At 42.9% G+C, this 26,322-nt stretch overlaps 4 protein-coding genes across 4 annotated transcripts; all 4 read left to right on the forward strand.

The window, feature by feature from the left end:
- Window positions 1-6,452: 6,452 nt before the first annotated feature.
- Window positions 6,453-10,159, forward strand: LOC146319566 (olfactory receptor 2K2-like). The gene is made up of 3 exons (XM_084730197.1): window positions 6,453-6,829; window positions 7,904-8,130; window positions 9,745-10,159. Exons 1-3 carry the CDS (start codon window positions 6,456-6,458, stop codon window positions 10,101-10,103), a joined length of 960 nt encoding a protein of 319 aa, XP_084586323.1. The 5' UTR covers window positions 6,453-6,455; the 3' UTR covers window positions 10,104-10,159.
- A 214-nt stretch (window positions 10,160-10,373) lies between these two features.
- LOC146319567 (olfactory receptor 2K2-like) lies at window positions 10,374-13,753 on the forward strand. The gene is made up of 4 exons (XM_084730673.1): window positions 10,374-10,492; window positions 11,456-11,845; window positions 12,412-12,638; window positions 13,356-13,753. The coding sequence occupies exons 1-4, from the start codon at window positions 10,374-10,376 to the stop codon at window positions 13,712-13,714; spliced, it is 1,095 nt and encodes a 364-aa protein (XP_084586799.1). The 3' UTR covers window positions 13,715-13,753.
- Window positions 13,754-17,663: 3,910 nt separating this feature from the next.
- LOC146319568 (olfactory receptor 8G17-like) lies at window positions 17,664-19,602 on the forward strand. The gene has a single exon (XM_084730168.1). It carries the CDS (start codon window positions 18,454-18,456, stop codon window positions 19,402-19,404), a length of 951 nt encoding a protein of 316 aa, XP_084586294.1. The 5' UTR covers window positions 17,664-18,453; the 3' UTR covers window positions 19,405-19,602.
- A 2,707-nt stretch (window positions 19,603-22,309) lies between these two features.
- On the forward strand, window positions 22,310-23,257 carry LOC146319569 (olfactory receptor 8G17-like). The gene has a single exon (XM_084730195.1). It carries the CDS (start codon window positions 22,313-22,315, stop codon window positions 23,255-23,257), a length of 945 nt encoding a protein of 314 aa, XP_084586321.1. The 5' UTR covers window positions 22,310-22,312.
- The last annotated feature ends 3,065 nt before the right edge of the window (window positions 23,258-26,322 follow it).

The raw sequence follows: 26,322 nt of genomic DNA on the forward strand, positions 1-26,322 counted from the left end.
TAAGTAATGTGTAATAAATTTGGATTAAAAAAACTGCTCCAATAAGTTTTTGTTATTGTGCTGTTCTAGTTTTCATGCTGTGGTTTGAACTCATGGCGCCTCAGCAGGAAGACGACACTGCAGCAGCAAACAGTGAGCAGCAGATGGAGCTAAAGAACCAAAAACTGAATCCTGAACACTGGCCCCCCTGCATCGGACCTCAACTGTCACATTCAGTACAAACACATTTCCATCAAACACTTAATATCTATACTGTGTGTAATTTTGCATTTAGTCTGTCTCCCTCCAGTTTACATGTCAGAGTATCCTGGTGCAAGATACTGAACCCTGAATGTCTCCTGAAGGCACAGCCCACAGTGTGAGAAGAGCAGAGGTGCTCCTCTGCCATCAGAGGGTGAATATGTGTGTGAATGGGTGAACATGACATGTCAGACACTTTGACTGGTTGGATAACAAGAAAAACACCATATAAATACAATTCCACTTAGCATTTATATAAAGCACATCAACAACTGTTCCTGCTAATGTGTTAATGTGGAATGTGATTTATTTATAAATCTTGAGGAACGTGCAGACCTCAAAAAGCCATGATGGCGTCTCATTCCCAACCTGTCACAGATGATTTGTCATTAGCTCTTTTCAAATGACATCAGTGTTAATTAAAAATGACAACACAAGGACAGATACCAGTGCACCTAAAGTGCTTCAGAGTGCTTCACGTGATACTTCTTCTTTGGTTTTGAGGGCATCTCTGTATGTTCAACTGCCAACTCCATCAAATACACTGTGCTCAACCTCACCACTACTGGTTACTGCAATAGTGGACCAGTCAACATTGCATTAAATCAAAAAATACTTCCATCGATTGGTTGCGTGACAAGCCATAATTTTCTGGATCTGGGTATCATTTGGCTTAAGAAGTTTTGATACCACTGCGATATTACTTTGAACTGGGTTATACAGATACCCGACTCTAATGTAAACCCATGTGTGGGTGTATGAGGTGTATTTTCAGTTCCCCTCAGTAACTTAATCAATGCTGATACTGTATACTAATAGATAAAGGACTGATAATAATACAGTGCATGCTTGGAAGTCCTTAGATATAGCAGTGTTCTTACCAGACAGGATGACATGCAGCAAATTTTTAAAAGGGGGGGTGAGAACAAGCAACCCACCAACAGCAACCCAGCTCATAAATGACTCCTTTGGTTCTGTATTTTTTTTATAGAACATGCCATAGTTTAGAGAACATTATATATGGGACTGAAGGAAAAAGACTGCAGTCTCAGCTCAGTCCAACACTGGCAACATCACCACCAGGCATGAGAGGCAACAAACCTCAGACCCCAGACCTGCAGGGGCCTGAAACACCACATTCACTGCCTACAAACTGTTTTATGACAATCTGATTATCAGTAAATTTGTTTGATAAATTTGCAACAGAAAGCAGGTGTATTTTCTTAAAGTAATATATTAGCAAACTAGAGATCTTCACAGGTCAAAAAATTCATGCCTTCACCCAAAAAGGCCTGGAAATGTATTACCCAGAACCACACCAGACTCATCTGTTGTTTGAAAGCCAGGATCCAGACCCATGTAGAGCCAGGAAATGCTGGAATGGTACCCACAGCAGACATGTCCATTATTTCAAAGGTGAGATCAGGACCCATGTAGAACCAACAAATGTTGTACCCGTCCCAGCCGGGAGACACAGGCCCAAGTGGCAGTGATGTCACAGCTGTTTGCAAGATGAAGTTAATTTACAAGTCGTCAAAATAAAACTTGCCTTGTTCCCTGACTGGCTGCAGATAATTCATCGTCCTGCTGATGAAAGCTGGTAAAATACATCCAGGTTCTCTGCTGTGTTCTCGCGCTGTGTGAAGACCGTGCACTTACTGTCATGTTTTCAGATCACAAACACGACCCACTTAGAATCAGCTGTGCAGTTTTGTTGCATTGAGCATAATAAAGAAAACTTTGACTGTTTGACCCTTTGCCCCTAACATTTGCTGCTAATATTAGCACTGCTAATGTGTTATCTTCTGTGTTCTCTGAGATGAGTCTGACCTCTGCTCTCTGACCCTTCACTTCCTGAACAGGACACCTGCTCGTACAGGTTGTTTTGCACCACCTTGTGGCCACAGGTGCACTTTGCACTTTGCTTGCAGTTGCTGAATGTTGCAAGTTGCAACACACAAATGACTCAAAATCAACACAACAGATACACTTAAACAACTACATACCTATAAGAAAACAAAACATTTCAATATTCTCATTTTCAACTGCTCAGCAAACATCTTGGTAGGTGAACCTCAAGATATCAAATAAAATGTCCACTCATTAAAAAGAAAAGTTTTGTATTTTTCCCTTGGTGGCATAAATGAGTTTTTCCATGGTTTAACAGATGGAAAGACCTTTGAACCGGTGTCCAGCTGTAGTAATCTTTTTATTTGCACCTGACAGTCTGAATGTAGGTGGAAGTAGCTGAAGGATAAATAGCAGACAGGCAACCTAACAGAGTTAATACCCAAAATAGTTTGTATGACTTCTTCCCAGTGTGTTTTTTAAACTTTAGTGCAGCTCCAAAGGCAGTGGAACAATGAACCTTCTTCTAGGTCACATTTATGACATGAATGAGGATTATTATTATCAAAATGATGTGACAGGGATGTACACATAATACGTTTAAATTACATCAGCTTAAATCTGGTGCTGATTATACATTTTGACAAACTCTTCCAGACATTGTCAGAGATTTCTAAATCTAAGTCACCACACCAAGACAATCTACTGTCCTTTTTCAAGGCTAGACAGAGGAGGGCTAAAAAACGAGAGTATTTCAAAGGGATATTATGCAATTTTTTCCCACACAGAATGTTAAACAGACTTGGGGCCCACAAAAATAGAACGAGAACAAACCCTGATAGGTATTGATATGTTGATACTTGATCCAAACCTGCACAGGACACCGATCAGGTCCTGGTGGACCCGTGAAGGCCCCTACCACAAACCACCTGACATACAACTGAACTGTTCTAACTGAAACATATTAGTTGCTTTTGGAACAAAAAATGTAGCTGCCATGTGGAGTCTGTTGACTTCACTGTACTTGGAATGAAATCTTGCTATGGGGACCTCAAAGAGGTCAGTTTGGCTGCACTGGTGCCGACTGAAAATCATCATTCCTCACACCCCGAACTTCTTTCAGTTTCTTTGCTTTTTAGTTGGCATCTAACATTATACAACAAAACAGCTGGACACTCAAACAGCTTCTTTCCTTGCATGTGTCAGGATCCTGGACCAATAAATATAACCATTATTATAATCATAATAAAAGGTAACTGGGCTTCTTCTGCACTCTTGAATGTCAAAGTTTTGTTTTGTAAAACTTTGTTGTGAAAAGTAAACCAAACAGAAGTAACAACTACAAACTGTTGCATGTTGGGAGCTCAGGGGACCACACCGCCCCCTGATGGTTCACCAGTTTCATCACTGTGTTCCAGTTGCCACAACAGCTGGTAATGAGTTAAAGTTTCTGAAACAAAGGTGTAAGTATTTGAAGAAGTGTTTTGAAGGGATGATTTAATTTCTTTTTTACAGCTACACATAGAGTTAAACAGACCCAGGACCCAAAGAAATAGAACAGGAACCAACCCTGATCTGTATAACATGATTCCAAACCTTCACGGGATCCGGATCAGGTTTTGGTGGAACCATGAAGACGTCTACCATAAACCATCTGACATACAGTATTCCAACTTAGACATACAGGTTGCTTGGTGTGAACTTGTGGACTTGTACATCTGTGCCTGTCTCGTCCTTACATTTGGTTTTTGAACGTCATCATTCCTCACACCCTGAACTCACCTTGTTAGGTGGCATCTAACACTATACAACAAACAAACTGCGCACTGTGTCAGGATACTGGACCAATAAATGTGATCATAAGTGTGATTGTCCAGGAGCAGGACTGTCATAACTCTACAGACCAGTCCAGCCGGGGATATACAGTAATAATAACTGGGCTTCTTTTGCGCTCTTGAATGTTTTGCACTGTAAAACTTTGTTGTGAAAAGTAAACCAAACAGAAGTAACAGCTACAAACTGTTGCATCACCGCGTCTTCCAGTTGCCACGGCAGCCAGTAATGAGTTAATGTTTCTGATCATTAATGAGGTCCGCTGTGAGCTGCTTCACAACAAAACACTTATCAACAGTTTCTGATGGTAATTAGTCCACTGGGAGCACTGGGAGAGGACCAGTAATAGATGTTCTTCAGAGATCAGAGGAGAACACTGGTTACAGGAGGAGGTAATGAAAGCTCCTGGGATCTACAGGGACTCATGACATTGTCAACAATGGTGAACCTTTGGTTGCTGATTTTCTTTGGTCCACAGAAAGAAAACTTGCTGAACAACTTTGGTGAACTCTGACCTTTCCTCTAGTGTCACCATTTGCCATTTCAACATAAGGCATCAAATAAACAAAGGCTCCCATGAACCTTTAATGAGCACACACAACTTTCTGTCCAGGTACTTTTGGTCAGAGTTTTTTTTTTTCTTCATTCAGGCTCAGCCCTTTAGTTCCAATGAAGGGAAGCCTTAATGTTACTGCAAAGAACAATATTTTAGACAATAGTGTGCCTCTAACTTTGTGGCAGTTTGGGGGAAACTTTCTCCTGTTTCAACATTACAACATCTTCATGGTGGAGAAAGAAGTGGACTGCCCTGCACAGAGCTCTGATCTCAACACTGTTTTTCACACCTTTGGGATGAGCTGGACAGTGGACTACAAACCATGTCAGCCAGGTTACAAAATCTGGTGGAAAGTTTTTTCAAAACCCACCAAAGTCTGCAGGTTTGGAGAAAGTTGATACAATAAGATGGACAGAGGAAGCAGAGAGAGCAGTGTGAAGGTAAAGAGAGAGGGCCGGTCTGCAGGCTGGAGTCTCCTCAGAGAGAGAACTCCCTGTCCGTCGCCCCCTCAAGGCCTCACTGCAGATTTTAATTAAATTAACCTGCTGGTCACCAAGACACCAGGGAGCTCCAAGGCCTCCGGGAGGCACATGTGGACACACATCACACACGCAGTTTCAGTCCAGACACACAAACCGAGACAGAGATGCATCCACTTCAGATGAAAAATATTGTAACTTGATTTAGAACGTCTCACTGTTTGACTCCACTTCATGATGGAAAACATACATGAGGAGAACAGAGAGTCTGCAGGAAAGTGAGAGGGGTGATTTTCCTGATAAGCTGTCACACAAACTCACAGACGGAGTTCCTGCATGTTGTTAGCTGGCTGCAGCCAACATCTCAACTGTTACGTCCACTGACTGCAAAAACTTATCTACTTTATCTTTTGTTTTCTTTTTTCTCATTTTTCTGATTTGTAGAAGAGGATGAACAATGCAGTTAACACAGGTTACCAGCCCAGCAGGCCAGGCGCTGTTAACATGGCCAACACAAAGCATTGCTTATAAATAGCCCTTAAAAAATGGTAAAGGTTATCAGTTAACACAAGGACATGTTAGCTAACATGGTTAGCAAGGGAAAGAGTTAAAAACTATGAATGCAGCCCAACAAGTTGTTTTATCATGAAGGTAGAGTGTGATGATTTTAGGATATCGAGGCTGAGCAGTACAGAATCAGTCAACTTCAAGAGACACAATGGACAATATCAATGATAAAACAGATGGACAGATGTTAGTGTTTAAACTGATTTCACCATTTAACTAGTAACCACAGTATTTCCAGGATTACCTTTAAAATCATGCAACGTTGAGTCCTGTTGGTGCAACCTGCCGCTGAAGAATATCACAACTACACATCAACAAAAGTGAAACATGGCTGCATGTGACAGATTTTTCTTCCTCTGCCACTGCAGGCAGGAATAAACTCAGTTCATTAATATAAAGATGCTCCCATATAATCACTCAGATGGCAAACGGATGTTTTGGAAAAAATAGATTTTTTATCGGGCTTATACTTTAAATTAGTCAGGCATCAGAGACAAACAGGCAGTTGATGTTTTGATGGTGACGTTGACTGAGGGCAAAGTAAAATCATTAAAAGAGCACACACTCTCCTCGACAAGTCAGAGCATCATCAACGCTCTGACGAGAAGACGCCTTAGGCTTTTCATGCTGAACCTTTATCCTGCTGTGATCATTAGACATTTCATTTAGTTCTTCTCTTTTTATGTGTTTGATGAAAGTTTGAATTAATCTGAGACTGCAGGTACCACTGTGTGATCTATTTCATTTAGTTTTCATTTAAGAATTACAGAGAAAGATAAATGTTAGCTCTGATTTTGTTCATATTTATGTTTAGTTTACAGTAACATGTGGTCATAAATCTTGAATTATTATATCATGATCCCTGATGCCTGAGAATTTAGCTGTCTGGAGGTTTTTGACAGACTTGTCTTTTTTAGAACTGTCTGCTTTGGATGGAGAACGTATCAGTAACTCCTCTCAAACAGCCCATCGTGTTCGAGCTGGAGGGCTTCCACGTCCCACCAGGCTACGGCTCTCTGCTGTTCATCCTGACCCTGTTAAACTACTTGGTGACGCTGCTGGGGAACGGCGTGGTGGCGTGTGTCATCGTCATAGACAGGAACCTGCACAGACCCATGTTCGTAATGGTTTGTAACCTGGTAGCCTGTGATATGCTGGGGGCCACGGCGGTGCTGCCTCGCCTCATGATGCACTTCCTGACAGGGCAGAAGAAGATCGCCTACATCACAGCCATCGCTCAGGCCTTCTCTGTGCACACGTACGGCGTCGCAGTGCAGACTATTCTGGCTGTGATGGCCTATGACAGGTATTGAAACACATCAGCACATCAAGAGTTTGTCTCAGATTCAAGTCATGTCATGCTCAGATGAAATATCTGTTTTTGTTTCTGCTTTGTTTCTTGAACTGTTGGAATAGAAAGACTTTTTCTGCATGTCACCCTGCTTGCTGCCTTCCAAAGTCTGCAGTCTGTGTCCAGGGTGTCAGACTTCAGTTCATGAGCCACATTCAGTCCAGTTTGATCTCAAATGGGCCACAACAGTAAAGTCACCGCATAAAAAAGTACAAGAAACATTCACACTTCGTGAACCACTCATTTACTAATCAGATGATGTACAGCCTGAGATGTCCTAAGAAAAATACAGGCAACTACAACAATATACAGATCACAGACATATTTATAATAATCCACGACATATTTATGTATTTTGAAACTGAACAACACCATAATATTTCACTTCTTTATGGTTCAAACAGAATCATTTCCACTACTGTGTAGTAAGCTTAATGTTTTATTCATACATTTTTCTGTTATTATTTTCATTTTGATTCAGATTATCATTCCTATAAAACGGTAATCATCTTCACATTCCTCATGTTAAAACTCATCTCAGCCAGTCTTCTGTTAAATATAAAGGAATCATGTGAATCAGCTGCAGTCAGTCCGTCTGCATCTTTAAAAACATCTGAAATCTTACAACTGGCATCACTGAAGGTTTATGTTTTTTGAGATATTTGTGCGTTTTGGTCAGATTATTTTGTGTGCCTGTATATATTTTTGTGTTGCTGTTTTCTTAATTTTATCATTTTTTCTTCTACTACTTTATTATTTGTTTCATTTTTTTCTTCTGTTCTTTTCATATTACTTCTCTGTGTGAGACCTCTGCAATCAGAATCAATGATTGTAATTGCATTTTGATTTGTTCCAGTTTATAACTGGGGGACACCCATGATGAACCTGGGATTTTAGTCTCTTTTGCATACTCTTGTTATTAAATGTATTGTTTTGTTTATGTTTTTTATTCGTGCTAAATCAAATCAAACTCTGCATCACCACCTGACACCAACTAATGTGGAAGTTAATGAGAAATCTCATTTTGAGGTACATTGCTGTGTGCGAGCCGCTCAGGTATTCCTCCATCATGACCTCAGCTCGGCTGCACTCCTGCTGCGCCCTGGCCTGGTTGGTCGCTCTGCTGTGTATTGCTGTGCTCTTCGCCTTCCACCTGAATGTCCCCATGTGTGGCAATACCATCCGACACGTCTACTGCAGCAACCGTGCTATCCTGAGCCTGGCCTGCTCTCCGACCCCCATAAGTAATATCTACGGTCAGTGCTTTCATTTAGAATAAAGCTACAGACATAAAGTATGTTGTTGTTCATTATTCTTTATCAACCAGTTCAGCATGACAGGGACGGTAAGTAATTATAGGCACTTCCTGGACTCAGAATGGGTTTGCTTGAAGTGCAAATTTCATTTAATGACACAGAAAAGGAATATTTTAGGAATCTTTTTGGGAGAGGTAGTACGGATGTTTTTGGAAAAATGTGCTCCTTTTCATTTGGACTTTTTGTGAGAAACAGAGATTCTTCTGTCTAGGACATGTAACATTTGCTTTGAATTTCTTTCTCTCAGTCTTTCTCTGCATCTCTCTCTCTGTCTCTCACTCACTAAGGAAACCGAGGAGGACGAGACCCGAGTATGTCTATATTAATGAGAACTGGATCCAGCATACAGCAGCTCTCTGCTTGGTGCAGTTGTATTGTTGTCAGGGTGGAAATAGTAGACGTTTAGGGCCCCATCTTACACCCAGCCTGGTTTGCCATTTTTGCCACACGTGCAAGATAGCAAATGAACTTGTGCCTGGTCTGTGCAACCATAACGTTGTGCACAGGTTATCAAACTTCAGAAACACTTTGTGATTCTGTCTCCTCCACCCACAGAAGTGTTAGCAGGACAGAGGAGCGAGGGTGAGAGAAGGAGATGAGGAAAAGAGGAGATGGGCAACAGCCCGCTTCAAAGCTGCACCTCAGTCCGGCTCAGGTGGGTGTTCAGCCGGATTGAGATTGCAGTTTTGCAGCGAGTGTTGGTCGGTTCACCTCTCCTCTCCACTGTAATGTCTGTCTCTCCTACTCCTCAGCCAGCAGAGCAGCATAATAATGATCATGATGATAATGAATTATAAAATACATCATAATTTCAAGGTGCTTCAGTGTAAAACATAATAAGTTACACATCTGCATGACTTTTACAGTTGATGTAATGTAATAGTTTTTGCAGGCATTAATGTTACATCAACTATTTACACATGAAGCTGCCTTTGAAGTGTCCTGCCATCTCCATATATTCTTGCCCTTTCGCTTCTCGAACCAGGAGATCTGTCACCTCACTTAAAAATATTTTCTCTTTGTTTCCTCCCAGTAAATCTGCCATCATGCTGCCACCGCTTGCACTCCTGGTGCACCTGCTTCTTAATATTGATGAGAGCTGACTTTCTGATTGGTTTATTGCGTGTTCAGCCCAAACTCACCCATGAATTAATCAGGGCACTTGGGCACAGCTGATAGGAGTATCCTGCTGTGTGTTGCTGGCACAACAGGCAGGATAGGGGAGGATACCCTTGCACACCTGGCACAAGACGGCAAAGCTGGGTTTGGACACATTTTGAATAAATTAAATTCATTGCGCCTCACACTTTCAACTTGCACTTTAGATCAGCCCTTAGAGTTGTTGGGCTTATATACAATGTACAGTGACAGGAATTTACCAGAACTCAGGAGAAATACAGGACAATTGTGATGGGAAAACAGCAGTTTCCGTGGATAATTGGGAGTACTGATTGCACATACTGGAGGGCAAAATGAGGGTTGGGATGATGGAATGAGGAGGTTTAATTAACTGAAAAGATAATTGTGATTTTTTCGGTTTGTTTGTCCTTCCAGGTCTGTCCATGACCTGGACTGTGAGCACAAGCATCTTCCTGATTATTGCCTTTTCCTACTTCAAAATCCTGCACGCTTCTGTAAAACAAGGCAGAACTGACAGCATCGTCCGCAGCAAGGCCTTTCAGACATGTGCGTCACACCTTGTTGTGTATGTGCTCTATGAAATAGCTTCAACGGTTATAATTGTGAGTCACAGGATCCCCTCAATCTCCCAAAATATCAAGAAGTTCTTCAGCATCCTGTTCATCATCATTCCACCAACCATCAACCCCATTATCTACGGACTGGTCAGCAAAGAGCTACGTGCAAGCATCATCAAGCATTTCAGCGTACAAGTCCATCACAGAAAGTGGTAATTTTTCTAAAGAGCTGTAGCACATCCCTGTGTCAGTGATTATTAAGTTTTAGAGCAGCCCATGGCCTCGTGGTCTACGGTGCAAACCATGTAATCTGTGTGAGCTCTACTGTCAACTATCAAATATAAAATAAACTGGATATTGTCTTTGTTTTTGTTTCTCAGCCTGATCACTGGCCCTCCATTAATTATCTCAGTGTTTCACAGAAGAATTAATGCAGGAGAGCTGGCTTTCTGATTGGTTTATTGCATGTTTGGCCTAAACTCACTCATGAATGAATCAGGGCAGTTGGGCACAGCTGATAGGTGTATCCTGCTGTGCACTGCTAGGTCAAGGGTCAGGACAGGGCAGGATGCCCCCGCACACCTGGTGCAAGACGTCAAAGCTGGGTTTGGACACACTTTGAATAAATTAAATCCTTTGCGCCTCACAGTTTCAACTTGCACTTTAGATCAGTCTGAGATTCGGCCCTTAGAGTTGTTTGGCTTATATACAATATACTTTAGACCAGCATAAGATAGGGCCCCAAGTCAGGTCTTCAGTTTTTGAGCTACTCAAGTCTGTCAAGTCTTTGAGAGGCAAATCCAGGTGAAGTCTCTTATGCAGGGGTGGGGGGTAGGTTTGGAGCAGTGATTCAAAGGGAACATTAGGTCATTTCAATATTAAATTATTATCCTTTCATCTGAAATAGGGTACAGGGTGTCTCATACAGACACACAAGGTCCCCTATAGCATCAAACCAGACAATCAAGTAACTTCAATTTGAAAGTTTTGGATGAAGTGGGATGGATGAGTAATGGGTGTTATCTTAAGTTTTTAATTGAATGAGGAAATTATGCTGTGCCCATGTCACCTCAGGTCATTATTATAAAGATGCTCACAGTTTTGTTTTCCTTGGAAACAAAGGACACATTCCCAGGCATCAGAGACAAACGGGGAGTTGATGTTTTGATGGTGACGTTGACTGAGGGCAAAGTAAAATCATTAAAAGAGCACACACTCTCTTCGACAAGTCAGAGCATCATCAACGCTCTGACGAGAAGACGCCTTAGGCTTTTCATGCTGAACCTTTATCCTGCTGTGATCATTAGACATTTCATTTAGTTCTTCTCTTTTTATGTGTTTGATGAAAGTTTGAATTAATCTGAGACTGCAGGTACCACTGTGTGATCTATTTCATTTAGTTTTCATTTAAGAATTACAGAGAAAGATAAATGTTAGCTCTGATTTTGTTCATATTTATGTTTAGTTTACAGTAACATGTGGTCATAAATCTTGAATTATTATATCATGATCCCTGATGCCTGAGAATTTAGCTGTCTGGAGGTTTTTGACAGACTTGTCTTTTTTAGAACTGTGCTGCTTTGGATGGAGAACGTATCAGTAACTCCTCTCAAACAGCCCATCGTGTTCGAGCTGGAGGGCTTCCACGTCCCACCAGGCTACGGCTCTCTGCTGTTCATCCTGACCCTGTTTATCTACTTGGTGATGCTGCTGGGGAACGGCGTGGTGGCGTGTGTCATCGTCATAGACAGGAACCTGCACAGACCCATGTTCGTAATGGTTTGTAACCTGGTAGCCTGTGATATGCTGGGGGCCACGGCGGTGCTGCCTCGCCTCATGATGCACTTCCTGACAGGGCAGAAGAAGATCGCCTACATCACAGCCATCGCTCAGGCCTTCTCTGTGCACACGTACGGCTTCGTAGTGCAGACTATTCTGGCTGTGATGGCCTATGACAGGTATCGAAACACATCAGCACATCAAGAGAGTTTGTCTCAGATTGAAGTCATGTCATGCTCAGATGAAATATCTGTTTTTACAGGAGATTTTAGATGTTAACTGTCATGTTTCTGTCAGTACTGCTGTTTTATTTCTGGGTCTTGAAATGTTGGAATAGAAAGACTTTTTCTGCATGTCACCCTGCTTGCTGTCTTCCAAAGTCTGCAGTCTGTGTCTAGTAATAAGACAGGTATTTTTAGTTTATAGTTTTTATCCTATAGAAATAGCTTTTATTCATGTTTGTTATATGTGTCATATTTTATTTATTACGTGTTATTTTTATTATTTATTATCTACTAAAGCATATGGGAAAATATACAAACATCTTGAGATCTGGTAAAGGTACATATTTAACTGTGATATTATAGATTGTTATTCTTGTCATCATACATTATTATTATTATTATTATTATCTATGTTTGATCTTTCCTCTTGCTCTCACTTTTTACTTGTACCTCTCCTTTTTTATTGCTGTTGCTGCAATGACACTTGAACTCCAGTTTATCTCATTTCATTTCGTTTTGAGGTACATTGCTGTGTGCGAGCCGCTCAGGTATTCCTCCATCATGACCTCAGCTCGGCTGCACTCCTGCTGCGCCCTGGCCTGGTTGGTCGCTCTGCTGTGTATTGCTGTGCTCTTCGCCCTCCACCTGAATGTCCCCATGTGTGGCAATACCATCCGACACGTCTACTGCAGCAACCGTGCTATCCTGAGCCTGGCCTGCACTCCGACCCCCGTAAATAATGTCTACGGTCAGTGCATTCATTTAGAATAAAGCTATATATGTTGTTGGGCATTATCCCTAACCAAATAAGAGAGCAAATAATTATGAGCACTTCCTGGACTCAAAATGGGTTTGCTTGAGGTGCTCTTTGGACAGGGACATGTATAAGCAAAAATTACAAAAAAAAAAAAAAACCTCCATGACACAATTGCATTTTATTTTATAAATCAGACACCACAAAACTCAGTACTACACTGTCAATCTGTTTAAATGGTCTCATTATAAGCTCAAAGGACAAATTAAGAATTTTTGATTAAAAGCTGCAGGTCATACTGTGAAGTCTTTCTTTGCTTTGCCCTGGGTTTTAGTTGTGGCTCTTTTACTTGAAAAAAATGAAAGCAGAGACACAGAATATTGAGAAGTTGAACTAAATTAATGTAATTACTTAAAAAGTCAAGCATTTGTGTTTTTAATGGCTTAATTGTGATTGTCTGGTCATATTTGACCTTAAAACAAAACATATTCTGATGTGTTTTGGCATCAAACCTTCATCAGGAAGTAAAAAATCAAAGGCTTGATACCGAAACACCTCAGAGTTTGTTTGTTTGTTTAAGGTCCTTACAGCTGCAGGGCTTACATATAATGTACAGCACCAGAATTTTACCAGGATTCATGAGAAGTACGGGACACTTGTGATGGGAAAACAGCAGTAATTGCGATTGTGTTTTTTTGTTTGTCCTTCCAGGTCTGTCCATGACCTGGACTGTGAGCACAAGCATCTTCCTGATTATTGCCTTTTCCTACTTCAAAATCCTGCACGCTTCTGTAAAACAAGGCAGAGCTGACAGCATCGTCCGCAGCAAGGCCTTTCAGACATGTGCGTCACACCTTGTTGTGTATGTGCTCTATGAAATAGCTTCAACGGTTTTAATTGTGAGTCACAGGATCCCCTCAATCTCCCAAAATATGAGGAGGTTCTTCAGCATCCTGTTCATCATCATTCCACCAACCATCAACCCCATTATCGACGGACTGGTCAGCAAAGAGCTACGTGCAAGCATCATCAAGCATTTCAGCGTACAAGTCCATCACAGAAAGTGGTAATTTTTCTAAAGAGCTGTAGCACATCCCTGTGTCAGTGATTATTAAGTTTTAGAGCAGCCCATGGCCTCGTGGTCTACGGTGCAAACCATGTAATCTGTGTGAGCTCTACTGTCAACTATCAAATATAAAATAAACTGGATATTGTCTTTGTTTTTATTTCTCAGCCTGATCACTGGCCCTCCATTAATTATCTCAGTGTTTCACAGAAGAATTAATGAAGATGGATTTTTTTTTTTTTTTTGTTCAGAGAATTGAGAAATTAAAAAATTAAATGTTTTTATGTTTTTATGGAAGTTCTACTAAGGTGCAGATCCTGGTCAGGATGGACGGGACATGTCCACCCCAACTTCTGAAAAACATGAAGTTGTCCCCCCTAATATATTATATTGAAATAAATTATGTGATTGACGATATACATTTAATAGAATCTGCCTCCACTTACAAAGTAATTCCCATATCTCTCCTGCTAAATGGTATGAACCACTGTCATCACTTTCATCTGGTGAAAATTAGTGCTGCAGTGACAGTCAGCTAATGTGTGTAATGTATGTTACTGAGTAAATGACGTGTGCTGATTGAGTCTGTAGATCAAAGTCAGAAAGGAGTCTCCGTGATGGTGGAACTAAAATTACTCCAAAGATCTGTCCCTATCACACAACACCCAGAGATGTTCACAAATCATTCTTTGCAAGTCTAAAAACTCCGTCTTACACCCGGCCACGGGTGAGAGGTCTAATAATGAGGGCAAAGCCAAGGTGTATCTAGATGCGTTTGCTGTCTGGTGTGATCGGCTAAAACCTGGTCAAAGTGCAAAGCCTGTGGCGCAATCGGTCTGTCTTTACAAGAGAGCACCCGGCACGTTTGGCCGAAGCACACACACACACACACACACCTCCACAATCAGAAACACCTTCACACCTTCAACGTTGTGTCAACTGGTAAAACAAAGGATGGACCCAAAAAGGCCGACTGAAGCTCAGCAGGCAGAGGTCAAAGTGATTTGATCACTGGACACAGAGCCCGGACACAGAGCCCGACCACAGAGCCTGACCACAGAGCCCGTACACACAGAGCCTGGACACAGAGCCTGGACACAGAGCCCGGACACAGAGCCCGGACACAGAGCCCGACCACAGAGCCTGACCACAGAGCCCGGACACAGAGCCCGACCACAGAGCCCGGACACAGAGCCCGGACACAGAGCCCGACCACAGAGCCCGGACACAGAGCCCGACCACAGAGCCCGGACACAGAGCCCGACCACAGAGCCCGGACACAGAGCCCGACCACAGAGCTCGGACACAGAGCCCGACCACAGAGCCCGGACACAGAGCCCGGACACAGAGCCCGGACACAGAGCCTGACCACAGAGCCTGACCACAGAGCCCGGACACAGAGCCTGACCACAGAGCCCGGACACAGAGCCCGACCACAGAGCCTGACCACAGAGCCCGGACACAGAGCCTGACCACAGAGCCCGGACACAGAGCCCGACCACAGAGCCCGGACACAGAGCCCGGACACAGAGCCCGACCACAGAGCCCGGACACAGAGCCCGGACACAGAGCCCGGACACAGAGCCCGGACACAGAGCCCGGACACAGAGCCCGACCACAGAGCCCGGACACAGAGCCCGACCACAGAGCCCGGACACAGAGCCCGGACACAGAGCCCGGACACAGAGCCTGACCACAGAGCCCGGACACAGAGCCTGACCACAGAGCCCGGACACAGAGCCCGGACACAGAGCCTGACCACAGAGCCCGACCACAGAGCCCGGACACAGAGCCTGACCACAGAGCCCGGACACACAGAGCCCGGACACAGAGCCCGGACACAGAGCCTGACCACAGAGCCCGGACACACAGAGCCTGGACACAGAGCCTGACCACAGAGCCCGGACACACAGAGCCCGGACACAGAGCCCGGACACAGAGCCCGGACACAGAGCCCGGACACACAGAGCCCGGACACACAGAGCCCGGACACACAGAGCCCGGACACAGAGCCCGGACACAGAGCCCGGACACACAGAGCCCAGACACAGAGCCTGACCACAGAGCCCGGACACAGAGCCCGGACACAGAGCCCAGACACAGAGCCTGACCACAGAGCCCGGACACAGAGCCTGACCACAGAGCCTGACCACAGAGCCTGACCACAGAGCCTGACCACAGAGCCTGACCACAGAGCCCGGACACACAGAGCCTGACCACAGAGCCCAGACACAGAGCCCAGACACAGAGCCCGGACACAGAGCCTGACCACAGAGCCTGACCACAGAGCCTGACCACAGAGCCCGGACACAGAGCCTGACCACAGAGCCTGACCACAGAGCCCGGACACAGAGCCTGACCACAGAGCCTGACCACAGAGCCCGGACACAGAGCCCGGACACAGAGCCTGACCACAGAGCCTGACCACAGAGCCTGACCACAGAGCCTGACCACAGAGCCCGGACACAGAGCCTGACCACAGAGCCTGACCACAGAGCCCGGACACAGAGCCTGACCACAGAGCCCGGACACAGAGCCTGACCACAGAGCCCGGACACAGAGCCTGGACACAGAGCCCGGACACACAGCCCGGACACACAACCCAGCCCCCGGCTGAGGAGCCGCTTGCGCTGCAGTCCCTGGACCTCCACAGCAGCAGGGACAGAGTGAGGCTGCTCAATTACTAAAACTGGGTTAAGAACTGTCCGACACATTAATAACGCCTGGAGGGATAGTGGTGAACCATCATCTACCAGGAAGAAATGATGAATCATCATTATAGGAAATCACTTGAACGTTTGGTGGTGAAATCAACAGTAGAACTCACAGCTGTGTTTAATAGTGAAAGTAGGAACATTTCTACCCAGTGTGAAGAGAACTCAAGGGATTGGGACTAAACAGCTGTGTAGCCTTAAGAAAACCACTTATCAGTGAGGATGATCAGAAAAAGGGCTTCAGTTTGCTAGGGATCATAAAGATTGGACTGTGGATCAATGGAAAAAGGTCATGTGGTCTGATGAGTCCAGATTTACCCTGTTCCAGAGTGATGGGGGCATCAGGGTAAGAAGAGATACAGATGACGTGATGCTCCCATCATGCCTCGTGTCTACAGTACAAGCCTGTGGGGGCAGTGTTATGATCTGGGGTTGCTTCAGTTGCTCAGATCGAGGTTCAGAAACATAATGAGTTCACTACCTGAACAGGTTTTTACATCAATGGATGTTTTCTTCCCTGATGACATGGACATACTCCAAGATAACAATGTCAGGATTCATGGGGCTCAGATAGTGAAAGAGTGGTTCAGGGAGCATGAGACATCATTTTCACACATGGACGGTCCACCAGTCCAGACCTGAACCCCAATGAGAATCTTTGGGATGTACTGGAGAAGACTTTACGCAGCGGTCCAACTCTCCCATCATCAATACAAGATCTTGGTGAAAAATTAATGCAACTCTGGACAGAAATAAATTTTGTGACATTGCATAAGATTATCGAAACGATGCCATGGAGAATGTGTGCTGTAATCAAAGTTAAAGCTAGAGTGTGTGACCTTTTTTTGGCCAGGCAGAGCACTCATGTACAGTCATATCCATCAGAGATCATGGTGAGGGACACCACTTTCTCTCTTTGTGGGATCTGGGTGTGGCAGGACTCAACAGAAAAACAGGCATATAGATACTGACTGACCTTTATTTTTAGGCGATGACCTCTAGTGGCTGTGGTAAATTTGCTGGGAACAATATATAAAGCAAGAAACTCCACATATAAAGGCGATATGGTAGCTGGAAGGATGAAAGAAACATAACTTTCACACTAAAAAGGGGTGAAGGAGTTCATGTCATGATCTTTTCCTAAACTAAACAGTTGATTTACTGAAACTTTAGCAAACTATGGCCGTTTTGCAATATTATCCATAAATTTATTGTCACGTGACGTATTTATTAACTGCCAATACTCTCCACCATGTATGTCGTTATAGGAGTCATTGGCAATCGACGTGTTGGTGTGGACGGTCATCACCAGTGCACCGTGAAAATATAACCAGAGAAGCTCATGACAACTGAACCACCTCTTCTTCAGCGAGCAGCATCCTCAGCCCTTCACTCCACACCAGCTGACTGCCTGTGCACAACACAAGAGAGGAGGGACCAACCACAGTGTGCTGGTAGATACTATAAGCTGTGCACATATGACTGAACAACATGCATGGGAATGAATTATAAATTAATAAATATATTTCACAACTTTTCCCTATTTACCTGAATAAGTTGCTAAATCTGTTGCCTGTCGCTTTTTAGAAACAGTAATTAAGTCTGAAAAGTTACTGAGAAAGTTTCCAAATTGGCAGCATTGGTGACCTACACATGTTTTAATGTTACATCACTCATGATCTGAAACTAAGTGAGTCCCTTGATATTAAAATTGTATCTACAAAACAGTGAGAAGGCTTCACTGCTGCTGGTGAAAACTAATACAGCTTGCAGTGATGATAAGCAAAGACTGATGAAGCTAAGACAAAGCAGGTATTAATGCATGTTAGTCTAAACTGATGTTAGGCTTTGCATTTATTATTGTTGGTATTTTCATTTTGTGGAATTTATTCATGGAAAAAGGATGCACTCCTTTGTTTTATAGAAACTATTATCGTTAAATACATTTAGTCTCTCTGATATCTAGACTGACAAAACTTAATTGTTATTCTAACATTAACAGAATACTATTTTCTCTTCTTTCAGGTTGATGGAAAACTACACATACAACAGCTTCACACTGCAGGTTGAAGGGTTGAAGGTCACAGAGGATTCTGTGTATCCTGTCTTCTTCTTTTTCTTTATTTCCTACATTGCTATAATGGTTTTGAATGTAGGCATTTCAGTTCTAATTTTCATGGACAAGAACCTCCACCAGCCGATGTATCTGATCTTTTGGAACCTGTCGGTCAGTGACATAATTGGAAGTAGTAATGTTTTGCCCCGTTTGCTTATAGACTTGTTGCGTCCTCCTTCTGAGCGTCTCATCAGTTATTATGAGTGTGTTGTTCAAGCTTTCACCACACAGTTGTTTGGCACCACGTCCCACACTGTGCTCATGATTATGGCCTTTGACAGATACGTGGCCATCTGTAACCCCCTGCGCTATTCAGCCATAATGACCAACAGGATGGTGATGAAGCTGACGGTTTCTGCCTGGGGAGTGGCCTTTGTTCTGGTCGGGATTCTGCTCGGTCTGACCGTACGGCTGAACCGCTGCAGGACGATGATCATGCATCCTTACTGTGACAACGCCTCCTTGTTTAAACTCTCCTGTGAGAGTGTGTTCATTAATAATGTCTACGGCCTCACTTTCACTGTGGTTCTCCTCACCTCCTCTATAGGCAGCATGGTTCTCACCTACACTAAGATTACAGTGGTCTGTCTGACCAGTAAGAACAAGTCTTTGAACAGTAAAGCCCTGAAGACCTGCAGCACTCACCTGGTTGTGTATCTGATCATGCTGATCACTGGATTTGTTGCCATCATTCTGCATCGTTTCCCTCAGTACACAGACTACAGAAAACTCGCTGCCATTCTGTTTTTTATCATCCCTGGCACCCTCAACCCCATTATATATGGAGTCCAGTCTAAAGACATACGCAGATTCTTATTTGAAATATTTCAGTCCATAAAATGTTTTACATTCTGTAAAAAATAATAGTTTACTGTCTTTTTTGGCAAATGATTCAAACAAATTATATAAAACCATGAACACTGAATGAAAGCTTTAAATGTGTGTATTTTGCAATAAGTGAATATTATGGCCAAATATGATGTGACTGCAGAGGATTCTGTGACATCCACTGTACATTTATGGATACAGAAATCTAAAGCTCTACATACAGTAAATACATTATTATAAAGTGTTAGAACACAGCCAAATAAGCCAAAATAAAACATGGCATATTGTGCAACTCTGTAGCTGTGATCAGCTGAGTAGAGTCCAGTTTGTTATCATATAAATATTATTGTTTGGTGGAAATGGTCAGTTTATATCTGTGATCAGCATAAAGCTCAAAGAAATTCAATATGCAGTAAATAAAACAAGATGGTCCCAGTGGCCCCGCTCTGTTCAGACTCTGTCTTGGCTCTTTATAATGTGCCAGCTGGCCCTCTGACCATTTTCTAATTTACAGTGAAAAGAAATGAATTCACACTGGTTTTATTCTTTTAGTCTTTATATGACAGATAAAATGAGTGTTAGTAACAGAGAAGGCTGATCTTTGTGTGATGGCTTTTCAGGCTGTGCAAAATACAGCAGGATCAGACAGTGACTATTAGCTGAAGAGGAGAAAAAGTTACACAGAAATTAGGATAATTCTGATCCCATAAATGTGTATTTCACACTAAAAGAACTTAAACAGGTTAATTGTCTTGTCCCTGCTACTGTAGGAACAGTTTATGTTCATGGTTTATGTTTCCGAATCATTCTAACATTTATGGTTGCATGATGGAAGAGGGTCAGCTACGTTTAATGTTGGCTGTATAAATTCTTTCAAATGTAACGAAAGCATTTGCAACTACGACCGTCCACTGTGTGATTCCTGCAGACTCCCACAGCTGGACGTTTAAGAGATTTGATGACTGGCTTTTCCATCGTCAGGCTTTCAATGCAGTGTGAGGATTGTGGGGCAGAATCCCTTGCAGCTGTACTCTGGCCGTTTGCAGCATAAGCCCTCATCTGCTCTTTACTTGGTACGGAGCACACATGGATTTTGTTCAGTCACCTTCCTCTAGATGCCTTACCGTTCACGGCTGATAAGCCCCATCCAGTCATGCTGTTTGCCCACTAATGAGACAGTGTTTTGAAAGGCATAAGGGTGTGTCCACACACCAGTGGGCCTGTGCACCGATCACTTTAGCCCGGGACTGCAGGGTACCCAGTTACCAGGACTTACGGACTCGGCTCCTCTTTTCACCCTGTGTGAAGAGGGACAGTCGGCTGCAGTAGCTGAAAGCAGAGAGTAACAAGCAGTGTGCAACATGTACAAACTACAAGCACTACCACAACTGCACAGCTGCATCATACACACCCTGTGCCCCCCCCCCACCACCACCACACACACACCAACTCTAGCTCACACTCACACACACCAACTCTAGCTCACACTGCACTCATAATGCTAAAAGTGACCACTTTTACGGCTCGTTGCAGACCAGTTTCTCTGCTCTGCTGCATTCACTGTCACTCATATGACCTGCTTTCTCTCGTCCACACACATCATACATGCACACACACGAGCTGTCTCTTAAAAGAGCCACACTACTCGTATAACAACACACAAAGCAGCGCAGTGCCGTACTGAGGCCAATGTGCATCTAAAAATGACTCCCTGACTGTGTGCTGGTATGGTGTAAGTTTAGTTTGTTATAATCTGTGGCAGAGTAGTTTTCCATTTTGTTGCAGTTTGCGTCCACGTCCAACAGATGACAGTAGCATACATCAACTCAATTCAGTCAAAGACCCTTTAAAAGAAAGAAAATGTACTGGGAACCCACTCATGTAAGTCCCTCTGATCTGAGAGCCTGTTTCCACCTTCAATAGGTGACACATGCTTGACTGTTGGGAGGAAAATGTGTATATATTTCTTAAGAGTTATAGATTTTTATAATGCAGTTGCAGAGGTGACCCTCTCATTCTCCGGGGGCTTGTGAGTATCCACACACCTGTCTGGCTCTTCTCAATCTGGGCAGGAAAGGAGAACATCCAACACCTATTTTTTTTTTTCCAGAGCCGGTGCTGTGTTGTCCCAGCAAGTTCTACGCCCTCGATCACGTTACCCAACGTAACAATAACTGATTTCCCTGCAGATAAAATTGAGTCTATAAAAAATTGCAACAGAGATTGAGATCTTTATTTGAGCTGGTGAACAGCAATGAAACAGAGAAGCCAAGACACTGATGTTCAAAGTAGGTATTACTGATGTACAACCAGCTGTTCTTTTTCTCTCACAATGTCTAATCAAAGTCAAAACGTGTAAAGAATGCAGAGTCATTTCTTCATTGTTCTACTTCAATGATCTGTGGAACCTGTAGGGTTAAAACTTTTGTGATTTAGCTTTTGTAGTAGAAGAAAAAAGGGCGATGTGGAGGGGTGCAGATATGTAGAAATATTTACATAAGATAACGTACTTTACTGAAACTATGTGCTATAAACTGCAATGTGTTATAATCTGGGCAAGGCTGACAGTTTTAGTTCATTTGTACAATCATCACATTCTCAGAAACTGATCTCTGATGCATGATTTTGTCTCAGTTGTCATATTGTCACGAGTTCTTAAGAAAGTGAAATGCAAGTATACAGCATTAACTTCTTTAGCTTTCAGTGTTACTGCTTTCATATTTAATGTCCTGAGACTGAACCTGAGATTCTCTGCAGACAGATTTAAGAACTAACAACAACAACAAAAATGACACACCATCCATTCTGAGATATAGCAATTAAAACCTATAACTGGGAAACACTGCAGGTTTCTGTTGTTGTTGTTGGTGTATACTAGTTGTGTGACATAACATGATAGCTGGATTGCCAGGTCATTACATCATTGTTTTGTTCTTTCAGACTGATGGAAAACTACACGTACAACAGCTTCACAATACAGCTGGAGGGGTTAAACGTATCAAAGGATTCTACATACCCCGTGTTTCTTTTTCTCCTTTTCTCCTATTTGTTCATAATTGTTGCAAATGTGGGTATTGCTGTTCTGGTGTTCATGGATAAACACCTTCACCAGCCGATGTATCTGCTTTTTTGCAACCTGTCAGTCAATGACATCCTCGGAAACTCTATCCTGGTTCCCCGTTTGCTTGTAGACATGTTGCGTCCTGCCTCTGAGCGCCTCATCAGTTACTATGAGTGTGTGGTTCAAGCTTTCACCACACACATGTTCAGTACCACCGCTCACACTGTGCTCATGATTATGGCCTTTGACAGATACGTGGCCATCTGCAACCCGCTGCGTTACGGCGCCATAATGACCAACAGGATGGTGATGAAGCTGACGGTTTCTGCCTGGGGAGTGGCCTTTGTTCTGGTCGGGATTCTGCTCGGTCTGACTTTACGACTCAGCAGATGCAGAACTCTCATTAGAAGCCCTTACTGTGATAATGCTGCACTGTTTAAACTGTCCTGTGAGAGTGTGTTCATTAATAATGTCTACGGCCTCACTTTCACTGTGGTTCTCTTCACAGGTTCTATAGGCAGCATGGTTCTCACCTACACTAAGATTACAGTGGTCTGTCTGACCAGTAAGAACAAGTCTTTGAACAGTAAAGCCCTGAAGACCTGCAGCACTCACCTGGTTGTGTATCTGATCATGTTGCTCAGTGGAATGTCAATCATCACTCTGCATCGCTTCCCTCAGTACTCGGACGACAGAAAACTCGCTGCCATCTTGTATCATATCATCCCCAGCAGCCTCAACCCCATCATTTATGGCATGCAGTCCAAAGAGATTAAGAAACTTTTGTCTACATTTGTTGAATTTAAGAAGGTTTTTCCACTGTTATAAAGTTTGTTTCCAAGGGTTTTTGCACATTTATCAATAAAAACAGGATGTTTATGTAAGACAGTTACCTACCTGCCACAAGGTGGCACTGTTGCACCGTCTATAGCAAACGTGGCAATTCACTCTGTTTGTCCCTTCCGGGGAACCATAGCTTTGTGATTTGCTCTGTGTAGGACACCATGTTTTTCAAAGTTTACTTTTACCTGTCCTAAGAGGTAAACTTTATAATGGCGTCCTGCATTATGTTTGAATATCAGCGCTAAAACCACCCAGGACATTTGGCAAATGTCCACCATGGGTTTGAGTGATAATTAACCACGTCTGTAACCATTTAATGAGTTAGTGAGGTCTGGCTAGCATGCTGTGTACGAGTAGACGACTGATTCTGTATAAATGGACAGGGTACATTCACTTTTCTGTTTCCTTCGTCCTCTATTTGAAAATATAATGTTATGTTGGTATTTTATACCTTTCAGAATGCTGTGTATAATTTCATTAGACAATAACATTTATTTTCATGTGATATATTTTGTTATGTTATTTATTTTTGTTATGTAAGAGATTTGTTTTTTTGTTTGAGTAAGAGAATTATTTCTGAAAAGTTTACTTTCACTTGGTGATGAAGCCAGCAGCCACTGTGACAGCAGGCAGCAGAGATGAAGAGTGTTACTGTCACATAAAATGCAGCCAAGGTCTCGAACCACAATCCTGAATCCTGCGTCTGGTGCGTCCTTCTCTTCGCACAACACTCCACTAACAACATTTAAAAAAACACGACAACACCGAGTCCAGGGGAAGTGTAGAGAGTCTGTCAGCGGGTGTGCTGAGTTATCTTTACCAAGACTCAGCTCTTCTGAGAGTTTGTTAATGTCTAGGTAAGATAATAAGGAATAATGGTAATTCATATCCATCCATCCATTGTCCATAATCACTTATCGTTGACAGATCACCGGGGGGCTGGAGCCTATCCCAGCTCTAATTTAAAGTTAACAATGAACCTATTCTGCTGCATGTCTTTGGACTGTGGGAGGAAACCCCTGTCACACACTCCCCAGACCTTAAGCTGTGATAACCTGGTGACATCTTGTCATTATCAATCACAGCACTGATAATAGTGTGTCATTTCTGTAATATGTTAACACATTTTTAGTGGATATCAATGGGCTAATTATGTCATAATTATAATATTAAATCAAAATTGTATTCTCTTGATAATAATGGGGAAATGTGATCATAATATAGAGAATTTCCCAGCTTTATTGTGCATCAAAAAACACAAATAAAGTAAAATTTGAACCAAGATGCATGTGTTGCCCCCCTGGACCCGTGTGTGTCAGGGAGGGGTGTGATAATACCCTGCTACCGCTGTCTGTAGATGTAAACAAAGAGGCGGACAACTTTAGCTGATGTCTGGTTTGGCTGCAGGATTTATTATGCAGCGCTGCTTCTGTGGGGGTTTTAGGTTCCTCCTAAGCTTTATGCACCCTCTGCTGACCTTTCTGAGTATTACACTAGTACTGTAACTAGTAAAACACAATGAAATTGGCATTTTAATCATTATTTAAGACACAGTAAAATAAAAATATTTATAGGGGTGTCTACTTTTTAACCACATTTAACTTATTATTTTAACCATGAACTGTACCATCCCCACAATGAACTGTAATGTTGTCCCATTGACTTTTTAACATCTTCTAGTGACATTTTAAATTCCTGTACATCTACTGTATTTTTAACCATTTACTCTGAATATTTATGTCTTTTTTTTTTTAACACATTTTTAACCCTTTTACACATGTCTTCCTTGTACATCAAAGTTTTTCCCTCATGGGAGCCCCATGTTGCTTTTTTGTAGACTTCATCCTCTTATCCTAAGTCAGGTCTTGGAGGTAGCAGTTCCAGCAGGGGACCACAGACTTCCCTCTCCCCGGCTACACTGACCAGCTCTGACTGGGGGATCCTGAGGCGTTCCCAGGCCAGGGTGGAGATAGAAGCCCTCCACCTAGTCCTTGGTCCTCCTCCCAGCTGGAACACCTCCCTAGGGAGGAGACCAGGTAGCATCCTTATGAGATGCCAGAACCACCTCAACCGGATCTGTTCTATATGAAGGGGCAGCGACTCCACTCCGGAGTCCCTAATGGACGACTGAGCTTCTCCCCAAACCCGAACGTGCCGAGTTTGTTATTTTAATCCAAACCACAGTCTGTCATTGTTTGGCTTTTTTTTTTAGTCACTTCCTGTTTTATTTTGGTTTGTTTTCTCTTGTGTGTCTTTGTTGTTTTTACTTCCTGTCTTTGTCTGTTTTCTGCTTGTTTTGATCATTGATTATTTTCACCTGGTCTTCACTGTCCTCACCTGTGTCCTGTTATCCTCTCCTCCCTCGTGTATTTCATCTTGTGTCTTTACCTCCTTAGTTGTTATTTCGTCTTCATTAGTTTGTCTTAACTCCCAGTGTTTTCCTTGTGTACTTTTGGATTTGGTTTGTGGATTTTAGATTCTGGACTTTGGTTTTTATATCTTTTCTTCTGGATTTGTTGGTTGCTTTTGTTTGGGCCCTTTCCTAGCACCGTAACTTTTTTATTTTGTATTTTTTCATTAAACTTTTGCACATATCCACTCGTGTTGACGTCTGCATTTAGGTCCTTTTGTCCTGTTTCAGGTTGACAGTCTGACACAATCTGTTCCTTCCCCTGACCAAGTAGTTTTATTGCCTGAGCCTGAACAAGCAGTTATCTCAGGCCTGATGGCTGCATGGTGAACAGGTTCTTGGATGGAAAATGTCTTTTAGTATCCTTTTGGTGATTCAAAGGCACCTTGTCTCTCTGATATGTGCAAAAACTCACATGTGAAATATGTGGAACACATGTTTTACACGTGTTGTGCCACATGTGGTAACATGTTTCCTGCATGTGATCACATGTGGAAAAACATGGGAAATTCATAACTTTTGTTGTGAGCCGAACCACCAAGAGACAGAGACTGAAGCATGGGACGCAAAGCAGAGTCCAACAGTAGACCAGGAAATCGAGTCAAAATTTTACCCACCCAGGTGAGACACAGCGTGAGTA

Source organism: Lutjanus erythropterus, chromosome 11 (assembly GCF_056507025.1).
Source record: "Lutjanus erythropterus isolate fLutEry1 chromosome 11, fLutEry1.hap2, whole genome shotgun sequence".
NCBI classification, from domain to species: domain Eukaryota; kingdom Metazoa; phylum Chordata; class Actinopteri; order Lutjaniformes; family Lutjanidae; genus Lutjanus; species Lutjanus erythropterus.